The sequence below is a fragment of the Oncorhynchus mykiss genome, chromosome 5, assembly GCF_057628025.1.
Source record: "Oncorhynchus mykiss isolate SJ-2025 chromosome 5, ASM5762802v1, whole genome shotgun sequence".
Taxonomy (NCBI): Eukaryota; Metazoa; Chordata; class Actinopteri; order Salmoniformes; family Salmonidae; genus Oncorhynchus; species Oncorhynchus mykiss.
In genome coordinates this window covers 70,439,590-70,454,405 of record NC_143026.1, presented here as the reverse complement: position 1 = coordinate 70,454,405, position 14,816 = coordinate 70,439,590, and the positions used below count along the sequence as shown (strand labels likewise).

The following is a 14,816-nucleotide window of genomic DNA, read 5'->3' as shown; positions in this document are numbered from 1 at the left end:
AATTAAATTCTCATGTACCCAATTTTAAAAATAAATAATAATAATAATAATAATTTTAATGTGTTTTCATTATGTACTCAGCACTAAAAGAAACGTCCTCTCACTGTCAACTGCGTTTATTTTCAGCAAACTTAACGTGTAAATATTTGTATGAACATAAGAATCAACAACTGAGACATAAACTGAACACAGACATGTGACTAACAGAAGGGGGGGGGGGGGGGGGTCAAAAGTAACATTCAGTGTCTGGTGTGGCCACCAGCTGCATTAAGTACTGCAGTGCATCTCCTCCTCATGGACTACACCAGATTTGCCAGTTCTTGCTGTGAGATGTTACCCCACTCTTCCACCAAGGAACCTGCAAGTTCCCGGACGTTTCTGGGGGGGGGTGGCCCTCACCCTCCAATCCAACAGGTCCCAGACGTGCTCAATGGGATTGAGATCCGGGCTCTTTGCTGGCCATGGCAGAACACTGACATTCCTGTCTTGTAGGAAATCACGTACAGAACGAGCAGTATAGCTGGTGGCATTGTCATACTGGAGGGTCATGTCAGGATGAGCCTGCAGGAAGGGTACCACATGGAGGAGGAGGATGTCTTTGCTGTAATGCACAGCGTTGAGATTGCCTGCAATGACGACAAGCTCAGTCCGATGATGCTGTGACACACCGCGCCAGATCATGACGGACCCTCCACCTCCAAATCGATCCCGCTCCAGAGTACAGGCCTCGGTGTAACACTCATTCCTTCAACGATAAACGGGAATTAGACCATAACCCGGGTGAGACAAAACCGTGACTCATCATTGAAGATTTTTTGCCAGTCCTGTCTGGTCCAGCGACAGTGGGTTTGTGACGTTGTTGCCGGTGATGTCTGGTGGGGACCTGCCTTACAACAGGCCTACAAGCTCTCAGTCCAGCCTCTCTCAGCCTATTGCGGACAGTCTGAGCACCGATGGAGAGATTGTGCGTTCCTGGTTTATTTTGGGCAGTTGTTGTTGCCATCCTGTACCTGTCCTGCAGATGTGATGTTCGGATGTACCGATCCTGTGCAGGTGTTGTTACAGGTGGTCTGCCACTGCGAAGATGATCATCTGTCCGTCCTGCCTCTCTGTAGCGCTGTCTTAGGCATCTCACAGTACGGACATTGCAATTTATTGCCCTGGCCACATCTGTAGTCCTCATGCCTCCTTGCAACATGCCTAAGGCACATTCACACGCGGATGGCATGTGGGCTGTAGCCAACAGCTCGCAGATGCGGTGTGGGCATTGCCTACATAATGATTATGGTCAAAAGAGCAGGATTATTTTTATTTGTCAAACTGCAGCCAAGCATCAATCATCATGTCACCAGAGTAAGACCCTCAATTTATTGGAAAGGAGCATCAAGTGATTCACCTTGCACTTTCACCACCCTGTGAAGTTTATCATAATTTGTTTAATCTGTAACCAAATTACTGCATGCTTTCCCGAGTTGTTGTTGTTGGAGGACCACACAACGTATCATCGCAAGACTCCCAAGTTTACTATGATTTGATGGTTATTACAGTGCATTCAGAAAGTATTCAGACCCCTTGACGGTTTCCACATTTTGTTATGTTGCAACCTTATTCTAAAATTGATTTAATAAAAGAAAATCCTAATCAATCTATGCACAATACTCATTATGACAAAGTGAAAACAGTTGGAATTTTTGCACCTTTTTATTAAAAATATTTAAAAAACACCTTTATTTACATAAGTATTTAGACCCTTTTGCTATTGGACTTGAAATTGAGCTCAGGTGCATCCTGCTTCCATTGATCATCTTTAAGATGTTTCTTCAACTTGATTGGAGTCCATCTGTGGTAAATTCAATTGATTGGACATGATTTGGAAAGGCACACACCTGTCTATAAGGTCCCATATTTGACAGCGCATGTCATTGCAAAAACCAAGCCATGAGGTCAAAGACATGATTGTGTCGCGGCACAGATCTGGGGAAGTGTACCAAAAAAATTCTGCAGCATTGAATGTCCCAAAGAACACCGTGGCCTGCATCATTCTTAAATGGAAGAAGTTTGGAACCACCAAGACTCTTCCTGGATTTGGCTGCCCGGCAAACTGAGCAATCGGGGGAGAAGGGCCTTGATCAGGGAGGTGACCAAGAATCCGATGGTCACTGACAGAGCTCCAGAGTTCCTCTGTGGAGATGGGAGAACCTTCCAGAAGGACAACCATCTTTGCAACACTCCACAATCAGGCCTTTATGGTAGAGTTGCCAGATAGAAGCCACTCCTCAGTAAAAGGCTTGGAGCTTGTTAAAAGGCACATAAAGGACTCAGACCATGAGAAACAACATTCTCTGGTGTGATGAAACCAAGATTGAACTCTTTTACCTAAATGCCAAGCGTCACATCTGGAGGAAACTTGGCACCAGCTCTACGGTGAAGTGTGGTGGTGGCAGCATCATGCTGTGGGGATGTTTTTCAGGGACTGGGAGACCAGTCAGGATCGAGGGAAAGATGAATCCCGCAAAGTACAGAGAGATCATTGATGAAAACCTGCTCAGACCTCAGACTGGGGTGAAGGTTCCCCTTCCAACAGGACAACGACCCTGAGCACATAGCCACTCCTGCATTGAGTTGGCTTCGGGACAAGTCTCAATGTCCTTGAGTGGCCCAGCCAGAGCCTGGACTTGAACCCGATCAAACATCTGGAGAGATCTGAAAATGGCTGTGCAGCTATGCTCCCCATCTAACTTGGCAGAGCTTGAGAGGATCTGCAGAGAAGAATGGGAGGAACTCCCAATATACAGGTGTTCCAAGCTTGTAGTGTCATATCCAAGAAGACACGAGGCTGTAATTGCTGCCGAAGGTGCTTCAACAAAGTACTGAGTAAAGGGTCTGAATACTTATGTAAATGTCCTTCTTTTATTAGACATTTCCGCCGCCATTTCTCGCATAATGAATAATTCACAACTCTCTACTCCTGGCTTAGTCTACATGGTGAACCTGACCAAATCATACTACAGTACAACTGTGAGCACTGGTGCTTGCTAGTTACTTCAACTTGTAAGCCAATTCAAATGACCAATTAAGCAAAAAGCATAGCTGCTAAAAGCACACAGTATGTGATTTCATTACCTGTTTCAGTTTGCTTCCTATTTGAACTAAAATGCTACACTTATTACTGAGATGTATCGTCAACTTGATTGTGACATTTCAATCAACAATGCACCATCATTGCCATGTGTCTTCATTTATCAGTGAGACATCATTTGGGCTACCTACCACCCCTCTTTAACGGGCATATAAAGAAAGTCTTGTGTCAGCTTTGATTTCAAGTTTGAGATTCAAAGAAGCGGTATGAAACGGTTTTACTTTATTTCCACAATGTAACCCTTTATCATAGTGTGTGTTGGATGGGGTGGGCTATATTTAGCCGAGAGCTGTTCTTGTGCTGGCAGCTTTTCAAAGCAAGCAAGTAGAGCCTAAGCAGTGGTTAAACGCACCTGTAAATGTGATGACTTGCAGTTCCTTTTCGGTGCTGTTAGGTTGAGCAAAATGTACAAAAGAAACCTGTGTGTTGGGACAGGACAGCGAACAAAAGAAATCTGTGTGTTGGGACAGGACAGCGAACAAGTGTTAAATACTCAGTGGCCCTTTCTCATGGATTTGTGGCTTCACTAGTAGACCTACTTACAAACTTTTCTTAATATTTGCCAAGTTTTCACAATTACAATTTTCTCTGGTATTTTTGTCAATTTTTAAATATTTTCTGTTCATGTACTTTTTAGTTGATGGTACATTTTGCAATGTTTGGAAACACTGCTGGACATTTCCCAGTGTTCTAGAGCACTCATCTCAATAGGTCTCCTAACAATGGGCCAAAAATAAACTCATTGCGAGTATTGTCCTCTCGCTGCTCTGTGTACTCAACAGTTCCCCTAAATCAGTTTCACTGTTTAAAAAACTTTCTGAGGCCAACTACGTACTTCAACCTCCTTTCTCATCAATGATCTGTTCTCGTATGAATGTCATATCATCGTTTGGGCACCAGTGCCCCCTCATTTTCTTGCATTACGTTCCCTTTGCGTTGAGTCCAAATATGATAAAAATCAAATTGTTTTAACAGAAAAGAGTAGCCGATCAATGCATGCCTATACCTAATGTGTCTGACTATCATCCTACCTTAGTACACTAACATTCATTTCAGAATTATAGTTGCTGTAGAGAGACTCACAGCCACTCTTATGGCTACCAAAAGTTGCCTTTGAAATTCAAATGACTAGTTCTATTGGCAGGAACTGGCAGTAGATGGTTATGGGAACGTTTACTGTTGATTATCAGTGTTTGAACATGCATGCTCTCAAGAGTGTAATACTTTGCGACACCATTTTATTCCATGGTCTTTAATCTTTTTACAGGCAGCCATCAATGGTGTGATGCCACAAGAGAATGGGATCTTGCAAAGGTAATATGCCAGAAATGACTGTTGCATCTTCAGAAGTTAATCAAGTGTTCACTGTGCGTTTTCTAAACATCCCCTCAAATGAATGTTTTGACCATATTGCAAAAATTAATATGTTAACCAAAATAGGAAGCACAACTTGTACACAGGAGGTAAGCATAAGGGAAAGGAAAGGGGGATACCTAGTCAGTTGTACAACTGAATGCATTCAACTGAAATGTCTCTTCCGCATTTAACCCAACCCCTCTGAATCATATGGCATAGTGTCATATGCAAAAATGCGTCGCCGTCAATGTGACGTTCTACCTGCTACACAGAAACAAACCAAAATCAACTTTATTTGTCATTTCAATTCACAAGCTAGAATACAAAACTACCATAGCACATGCCCACACCTGTGCTTACATGAAGAGCAAGGCCAATAACCTTGTTTTGTTGACCTGAATATCAATCAAATGTATTTATAAAGCCCTTCTTACATCAGCTGATGTCACAAAGTGCTGTACAGAAACACAGCCTAAAACCCCAAACGGCAAGCAATGCAGGTGTAGAAGCAGTGCAGAATTTTGTATGAATTTTTGCTAGAGGTTATAGAAATGTACTGTCTAGAACTCTCAGTGAAAGCACATTTTGGAGCAATGGTGGTTACTTGTTCATGCAAAATAATTTTTAGCATTTTATAAAGTGCAGCTGTGGTCTCGTCTGTGTAGGCCTAGATGTCAAGAGCTAGGTTTTGTTATGTTTTAAAACGGCAATATTTTTAAAAATTTAACCTTTATTTAACCTGGAAGGGCTCATTGAGATTAAAATATATTTTTCAAGAGTGCCCTGGCCAATCGAATTGTAACCTTGTGGCCTGATGACGATTGAGGAGTTCAGAAGATTTAGGATACATGTAGTAATCAATGGCTACATCAGTCACTTGACCTCTTGAATATGTAGCTCTCGTTTTTGTACAAAGCCTATTGAGTAGGCACAAACTGACATGATGGAAAAAATCGTGATCATCAGTGCAGGAAATTGAGGCTTTGGATCTCATTTCCCCCACAAAGCTCAGTGTCATGTAGTTATTCAGTCAGATTTGTAGCCCATAGCTGGTCAATATCAAGTGAAATACTGTGGGGGTGGTTATAGTTTGAAGTGATATTCAAAGTTGTAGGCTTGACATGGCTTTGAATTACTGCATTTCAGTGGTAGGCAGAAAAATAGAACTCTGATAGTATTTGGTATGCTCTTTGAGTAGAGTATCAACAGAAACAGAAGTGTTTTCATGTGAAAGAACATAGAGAGGAATATCTTCCCAAAAACTGGAATTAAAACGGCTCCTGAGAAAAACGCCTCTGAGGCATTGTGGCTCACGTTTTTTCTCAACGGTCAGTCCGAACTCCATGAATACACTGGGCTGAAGAACAAATACATTGACTGGGCACATTCTGTTAAACGGTTTATTTTGCGAGTTTCTGAAGACTTTGGGCATGAGGACATGGTTTCTTAAGGGCACACATAATTATGAATGGAGCCTGGCTGTGTGACTTGCAGTCAGCCCGTATACTGGCTGGCACCAGGCTGCTCTCGTAGGATGGCACTCCTCCTCAGTAAACGGCTCCATTGAGGTGACCGGAGCCAGCTGGAGGCCTGCTCTTAGCCCCAAGCCTGCCTCCTGACTAGGTGGAGAGCGACATCTAGATGTATGCCATGGAACAACCATTTGTATTATTTTTAACACTCATAATAGTCAACGATCCTCTGTATTAATGTGCCAAGTTTCAAATTGTAGCTTAGAATGCTTACAAAAACCTTCCATCACGTTGCAAGGGAAATGTATAGCCTACTGTCTAGGGTGAATTATGACTTTGCTTCTTTCATCCTGTTTAAGAAATTGCGTAGCATGTCCTCATTGTTAGACCATGTTATGGTTTCTTTGGTTGTCTACACCCCTGATGAGAGTACAACTCAAACACACCAACATCTTCTATGATGGATATGAATGACAATCAACTGTGTATAACAGTTTTGCACCAAGATACTGAAACTGAAATATCAGTGCACTCTAGTTTTCTAATTTGTGTAGGTACAGGAAGTGTTTATTTGCGGTATTGGCTGTTATTTCACTCACTGAATTTACTCGCTAATGGTGAGTTACCTCAAACTGTCAGTTTGTTTTCTGTGTAAATGTAAATGCTTACTGCATAGCTGATTATGACTTGATCTAATTTTCCTAACATCCATGCTTGTAGACTTCTTATTCTGTGGTTCTTAAGAGGTCATTATGCACCTGTGCAGATCTCTGTAGGACAGGTGTTTGTCCATGCAGACTTAGGCGGTTAGACCTTTGTATATGTCCAACAACAAGCCTCTGCTCTCCCTGAAACGTCATTTCCACCTGCCTATGACGGTAGGCCTAATTCTTGGCTGTGGGTGAATCCAAGCCTCACAAGTGGTTTCTGTGTACGGTATGTTGTTTTTATGCCATTATCATGGAGCATTGATCTCTAATGATTTCCTACGTGCCCTCAGAACCCCCAACGTCTTTAACCTTTTTGGTATTGTAATCAGGTTGGATAAATACAGCCTTTGTGCAAGACCCTGCTCTCCCTCCCAGCACGATATGTGCTGACCCACGAGGAAAAGAGAAGCGTCTTTGTCCGGGTTGGGAGAGAGAAAATACATTATTTACTGCCGTGTGGGACAGAGCCTCGAGGGAATTCAGGCCTTAGACATGGAGAGAGGCTGAGAAAAAAATATGTTTTGTGTCTCTGGCCTCTGCAGCAAAATAAGACTGAATTTGCTCTGTGGCAGACAATTCAGCATCTGCCCATATTATCCACTAAAGCCTGTTTACACTGACTCTGAAACTGTTTGTATTGCTGCTGAGAGGCTCTTGTTGCTGCCTCAGAAGGGGGCTGTGGGTATTTTGTGGATTTTTAATATTTCTGTTCAGTGTTGCTTGTACAATTTGTGATAGGGAAGAAGCAAAAAGCATAAAATTATTTTTAAAAATCATTTTCAAGCTATTTCAAAGGTTTAGCCCAGTTTTCAATGAGGTTCGGAGGGCTGGCCTGAATGTGTTATAGTCTTTTACCCAAAACAAAACCAAAATTTTTTGATGCTCTCTCACCGTCTAGCTTTCATTTCTGTGATTATTAGTTTGCTGGACACAGTCAAGAAACCTTATGAATGTAGGTCCTTTATCACTTCTGCACAGTTTCTATTTGGTTTTTAGTTTTTTTTAAAGTATGAGTTTTATTTTTTTGCTCAAACTACCCGTGGGCCGGATTGAACCCCTTGTTTGACACCCCTGCTTTAGCCTATTTAAGTGGACAATACTTTTTTTCCTGCAGTGGACAAAGTATTCAGAAACCCAGTAAAATCTAAATAGGCTAAATGTTTGAGTTTATTTAAATATTTTGCTTTGTTTTTGCATTTCAATGGTGTTGAGTAAAATTACACATGTAGGGTTTAGTCTGAGAATTACATTATTTTGGTGGTAGACTTTCTACCTTTTTATAGACACACTTAACTCTGTATACAATTCAATATGATATTGAACTGCACAACATGATGCTCCCTGTGTTGATGTTTTCTGAACCTCTGCCTACTGTCTGAACCCACAAAAACTTCCCCAGCGAGGTGTCTCAGGCCAACATCTATGGGCCTCACAACCAAGCAGCAACAGCAGAGGCAGCAGTGGCCCCACCAGCTACCTCATCGTCTTCCTCCTCTCCGCCATCCTCCTCCTCAGCCTTCTGCCCTGTCCTCCCCTCTCGACACATTGTGGAGCGGCAGCCGCGCATGCTCAACTTCCGGGTGGAGTACCGCCAGCGCACTGTGGAAGTGGTCGTAGAGGAGGGCAGCGCAGTTGGTGAGGAGATACACTACTCTTCATACTATGGTTCCTTCACTAATATTCCACTATGGGCCTACTCATCATTAATATGTTGTGAATGTCTTGTAATTAAAATGTATTACTGCCTTGATTTTGCTGGACCCCAGGAAGAGTAGCTGCTGCCTTGGCAGGAACTAATGGGGATCCGTAATAAATACAATACATCACACGCCCTTACTGCTTACTCAGAGAAAATGTGGGTGTTACAGATGTGGTGTTACTGAGAATCCAAAATATTGTGTGTTTCTGGTAAAAGGAGCGATGTTGGTCAATACAACACCTAGGTATAGTGCTTTCGTTTTTAGACTTTGAACCCTTTCTCAGAATCTACACCCTTGTACACAGTGTTGAAACTATTTATGTTGTGAAGATAAGGTAGTGGAAGTGTGTATTACAAATGTTTTACTCAAATGTAAATTGCTTTTAAAGGTGTGAACTTTCATTAATACACAGTGAATTTTGTACTTTGCTTTGAAAACACGTTTTCTCATCTATTACTGCCGTCTTACGGTGGGGATATGTCCAACTGCCAGTTCATAATTCTACAACTTGTTTCTTCCTTTTCTTCTTTGTAGGGGAAATCAAACATATTCTTGAGACAGAGCTTCAGGTCCCCATATCACAAATGCAGTTAAAGGGTTGGAAAAGTGGAGACGTATCTGACGTTGTGAGTATTTCTCTCAAAACAATTGTTTTGGTTAATGTAATACCTCTTGAAATGAGCATGTTTAAAGCATCTCTTTGCCACTTTTTTTTGTTTTCTCTTTTATTTTTCACATCGGATGAGGTTTCACAAATGTCACTCACACCCATCTAGTGGGGATGGATAAAGTACCACTTAGTATTATTTATTGGTCTGTCCCTGTGTCCTCAGACGGTTCTGCGAAGTTTACACTTGCCCAAGAACAACAGCCTGTATGTGCTCACCCCAGATATCGCCCCCACTGCCAGCACCAGCCAAAACAGGTACGTACCCAACTTGACTCCTCTTTTGTTTCCTGTTTTGAGTCACATTATCTTCAGCAAACAATTCCCAGCAGGTAACTGACACTGTTTACCCAATACCCTCCAGTACCTCAATATGCAGCTGCATTGATTGTTACACTGATTGTTACCCACATCAAAAGGACTGGTAAATCAACAGGACTGCACCACTTTGCCAACAAAGCCATTTTCATATGGGTTGAACACTAGGTGGCACTGTACACCTAGTAATAAAAAAAATAGTTTATGGAATATATGCCATGAATATTGTACAATAGCTTCCAATTTGAATATTTACAAAGATATTTGACCCTTGTGCACAGAAGTTATTTTGACATTTGAAGTGAAATCCTACTGAAATATTCTTTGTATAATGTAAATAATGCTCTTTATTGCTGTATTTGTTGCTATTTCCAGTCTTTATTTTGTTGCTGAAAATATTATCTTCCTCTACAAATAGTAGAGCAGCCTTTTCACTTCTGTAATTTTGAGAGAAATTTGAAATTCAATGAGGAGGATCCATTAAGCCACTCTAGAAGGTCATTCTACCAAGCTTTATGAATCCAATGAGGCTTTAGCCACTTCTCCTTCTAAAATGTCATAATATTCATCATTGAGCTATAATCCTGTCACGAAGGCTGGTTTTGTCACTGATCTGATATTTCATCTGTATCAGCCAGGTTAAGTTCATACTAATAAGGAAATCCCACTCACTGTAATAATTATCTCTGGTGCATCTGCTCACCAGCATGGCAACACACCAATAAGGCTTGTCAATATTTGGTACGCTGTACACGTTCAATCTTTATCTGAGCATACTTTAGCAACATCCTATTCAGATTTCCCCGAATGTAGAGCGAGAACGGTGTGAAAGGCACTAAGGCATTGCTCCTGTAATTGTTGATGAGCTGAAGTGCTGTTGGAGTGTGTCTGTTGTCGGTTGTAACAGGAGGGATGTGTCTGTGTAATTATCTGTGCTGATTAGGGAGGCTGTCGGGCCCAGAGGGGTTGCTGAGGAGATAGACACGTGGCACTGCCATGCATTATGAAGAGTTGCTCCGGTTCTACTAGCAGTCCTTGTGCACCGACGTGTGTCGGACAGGAGGACAACAGTCAATACAGCTGGTCTCATGTTTCTTCCCCCGTGTTCATCTCAGAACCCATTGAATCAAACGCAGAGAAACGGCCAGATACCGGCATGGGTCAAATATTGCAATGCCTTGTGTGGTTAGGGTTCTATAATATGTAGGGTGTTGATTTCCAAAAAGAGAGAACGCTGCTGCTGCCGTTGGCTGTGCTGCTTTGACAACCAGTAAGTAGAGGTTTGACTGTGTGTAGCAGGCAGCTAATGGCTATTTTCTAACTATGGCCACTATGGTCTCTTGGTGGTACAATTCTCTTAGTGCTATAGCTATCATTTTCAGTGTTAGGCGCTCATTATCCTCCATAAACTATTTTGGTAAGGGTGTGTGGCGACCCTGTTGTGATCTTTGCTGCTGGAAGAGGGTGACAGATCACACCGCTCAGAGGAGCAGGCCTCCTACAGGGAGGGCAGGCAAGCTGTTAGCACAGCGGCATTAAAAATAACCATTGCAGTGCATTCACAGAGCTGGAAGTCTGCTGCTGTCAGAGAGCTGCCATCCCACCGTTCTGACAAACCCTGTACTAATACCTGCTGAAACAGGGCACTACTAGCAGGGCTAGCTTGGGTACCACCTTTTTAAATCCCAGGGAACAACCAAGATGTACTGTAGCACTTCTGAGTTGTACTGAAGAGGGTTCATTCAAGCCTGCTTAGCTCTAATTGAAATGAAACTTTGTAGTAGGCAGCAAGCTGAAAAGACAATGAAATCAAGTACAAGTTGGAAATAATACGTAGGCCTAAATCGTAGGCCATATACAATTAGTATATGTCATTAACACTTTTTACTATTTATCTATTGCCTTCAGTTATGGAAGGCCATTATGTTTGGTGGCAATTTATTTATTCCAAAATAATCATATTGACTGCTTGCTGGAATAGACCTTCAGTATTTAGTACTTCACTAGGATGTTTGTGTATTACTATGCAAGGAGTACTTGTGTCCATATGTAATATAGTCATTGCTTGAGTTTAAAATAACATTTTACCTCTGATTTAGTTCCTATTCCTTTGTAATAATTGGGAGAAGGTTCTGAACATGGGACATAACTTAACAAATAAAAGCCACAGTAGGCAATTACTTCAAAAGCACATCTCTGCACACCTAAACCAAACAGACTAATCAAATAGTTATCCATATCACCAGGCCCACTCAGTCAATCCTCTGTTTGATTTGAAATAAATTGGGAGGCTTTGGAGATTTCAGACAAGCGCTCCCTCCTCAAAGGTAGTTACCGAGATCCACTCCTGAGCCAAACAAACGTTTCCCGGTGTCTGTGTTGACTGACGGTTAATACAGGAGGGTATCTAGATGGAGCTAATCTCTTGCATAAATAATGTAGGGTGATTTTATATTTTAATGTGACTCATCTATTTCTGTTGCTTCCAGGAAGTGTTTTATTGAAGGTTATTTTAATTTGAACTCAATGTGAAATACAAATGGATTATTAGACGTTTGGTATTAATTTGCAGCGTCCCTCCCTCCCCAGTTTGTTATCCCCTCAGAGATACTGATGCCTCATGCTGGCTGGCAAAAATCTGTGGAAATTATTAACAATTAGTATGCTGGTTGGTCTTGAGACAAAATGGCAGACCAAGACATACCAGATCATGGGAGATTGCGTATTTGCCTATTATGTTGCAGGTCCAGAATGTGGAGGTAGGATGGTTATGCATGTCTGACTGTAGTTTGGCTTCTTTAGATCATACATCACAGATGAGATGGTCAATGTGTGTGGTGTTCTAACGTAAAGGGAAAAGTGTGTGTGTCTCTCTGGCAGGGCTATTTTAATAAAGTCTGTGTGTCTGCTCTGTGCCTGGGGACCCTCAGAGGCTTATCTCAGAATGAAACCAATCTGTCGAGACTGCTCCTCCCCTGCAAAACGGTTTATTTTTTTGTCTATAAAGTTAATTGACATTTTACTCAGAACACCTCATGCCGTGTCAAGTACTCCTGAGAGGACACGCACGGTGCCTCCATGTATAGAGGTCGCTGGCGCAAACGCTCAGACGCAGGACAGCCTGATGGGAGTGTAGGGAGAACGTCATGAGAGGAGCTGAAAGCACTTTGAGTCAATAGTAGGACCCCGGAAGCAAAGATATTAATTCTCCTCTATATATTTGCTTAGGTCTTTTATCTCAATACCACCAACTTGCTGGAAGCCAAATCGCTAACTAACAGAGGAGACAAATGCCTCACAGTATGGGCCGCATAGTCCGCTCACGTTCAGTCTTTACTGTGTGAAGCCATAAGTCCCCATATTATTATTATTATTATTATTATTATTATTATTATTATTATTATTATTGCTGTCTTCACAATGGCTTATGGTAATGCTACAACACAGCTACCCACTTTTCCCCTATGCTGTTTCGTCTGCCAGAATCAGTCAGGACTGTGTCTAAACAAATCATGCTGATATTAGCTTGCTCCCCTATGCGAGTCCCCTCTCCCCTGCCTGCCTCTCCCTGCTCAACCCATTACATATGCATCCAGTCCTTCCACACCACACATTTTCAATCTTCCCAGTTAGCTACAACAAACATTACATTTACATATTGATTTCGTAGTTTTAGTCAATGTAAATATGCTGTCATTACAGTAAATTTGAGCTTCTGTTAACATAAGCTCGTCCAGATCTGCACAGATTAAGGCAGTGATTGCATAATTAATGTGTGCTACATATTAATTCCGACTATCCTTTTCCTCCTCGCTTCGAGTTGAGCTCTGATTAACTGCCTGGCTTGGACTAAGCTTCCGATTCATATTCACGAACACAGACTGAGCGTTTGCTCAAACCGCTACTTAACCTCAACGTTTATTATAAGTGAAGCGTCCAAAACTTTAATCTCTCTGTGAAGCACACAGTGTCTTCCTGTACTGTACACATCCTCAGTCATTGCTCATAGCTGCAAGCTAGGGCCTAGAACTCTCCACTTGTCTGCCCTTAAAAACCACTCTGGCCCAATGTATAGGAGCAACTTTGAGAAAAATCAGTCTGACAAATCAATACATTGACTTGTCTGCCAGACGAGCAATGTTGAGGGGGCTGTGAACAGGTTGTGTAAGTGTGTGTGTGATGTCACTGCTGTGGCCCTGTGTCCTGACCACCACATGCGGTCTCAGGGAGCAGGCTAGCAGGCTGCTGAGCAGAAGAGGGACCCGGCACCAGGCCTGTCTGGACAGAGACGGAGGAGTGGGCACGAGCCCCAGGGGAGACACAGGGAGCCATCTCACTGCAGGGATAAGTGTCTGACTAGTCTCAGCTTGTTCTCCACTTGACTCTGTTTTATTTGTTCCTCCTTCTCCAGCGTTCTTCAGGAGTCATTAAATCAGAACTTCCTGCTTGTCATCAGCCACCGTGAAGCCCAGAGAGACTACAACCTCAACTTCCCTGGCAGCAGAACCATACAGGAGGTGGGTCTCCCTCTCTTCACATAATGTCCTGTCAGTGCTGAAAGTTCTTCAAGATATGGCCTACTTCCAGTAGGATAGTTGTAAGGTTTGATTGATATTACAGTTCTTATAAAACATAACTGCCATCACTGAGTAGGAACATTTTTTAATATTTGAATTGACTATACAACTCTAATAACCGCTAACTGCAATCAAAGTTTTGCTCAGCCATGTTGCTGCAATAAGAATTAATATCAATATTCTACATGAATGCTCAAATTTTACACACAGCTGTGGTGCATTGTTTGCTTACTGCAAGCACCTCAATAGAGTTGGTAGTTATAACTTCTCCAAGATTGCCCATCTATCAGGTCCACACAGCCAGTGACTTTCTAAATGTCCGAAAAGCTGTTTGAGGACAAATTGGCAAGCAACATTGGGGAGAAATTTTATTTTTTAATCACCAAAATAACTAGACAGTCGGAGAATCTAAAATTCAAATGTCATGGAATCGGGCCATTGATCATATGTTTGAGTCACTCATAGTATAAAAGCAACGTGTATAATTGTAGGATGTTAGAAAGAAAGAAAAAAAAACCTCTGCAGCCAATAGAATGATAGTAAAAAGCTGTGGAGCACCTTAAATTGTGTTTTGGGCCAACAGGCAAACTGCTCCATCATTCATTGAATCAGATGGCTCATTCATCACAAATTGCACTGATATTGCCAACTACTTTAATTATATTTTCATTGGCAAGATTAGCCAATTTAGCTATGATATGCCAGCAACAAATGCTAACACTACACATCCAAGTATAACTGATCAAATTCTGAAAGACAAGCGTTATTTTGAATTCCGTAAAGTGATTGTGGAAGAGGTGAAAAAATGATAGACAACAATCAACAATGACAAGCCACTGGGGTCTGACAACTTGGATGGAAAATTATTGAGCATAAT

General features: G+C 41.9%; 1 protein-coding gene across 2 annotated transcripts in view; it reads left to right on the top strand.

The window, feature by feature from the left end:
* The window catches only part of LOC110524429 (FAS-associated factor 1), an 81,061-nt gene that overhangs the window by 3,058 nt on the left and 63,187 nt on the right, over positions 1–14,816 (top strand). For both annotated transcript variants that reach the window (XR_016496272.1, XM_021604036.3), the window contains exons 3-7: positions 4,407–4,453; positions 8,077–8,312; positions 8,912–9,003; positions 9,211–9,302; positions 13,774–13,879. Coding sequence is in view for 1 of the 2 variants with exons in the window: in XM_021604036.3 (XP_021459711.1) it covers positions 4,407–4,453; positions 8,077–8,312; positions 8,912–9,003; positions 9,211–9,302; positions 13,774–13,879 (573 nt within the window). In the remaining variant the exon portion in view is untranslated. The remainder of the gene's footprint in view (positions 1–4,406; positions 4,454–8,076; positions 8,313–8,911; positions 9,004–9,210; positions 9,303–13,773; positions 13,880–14,816) is intronic.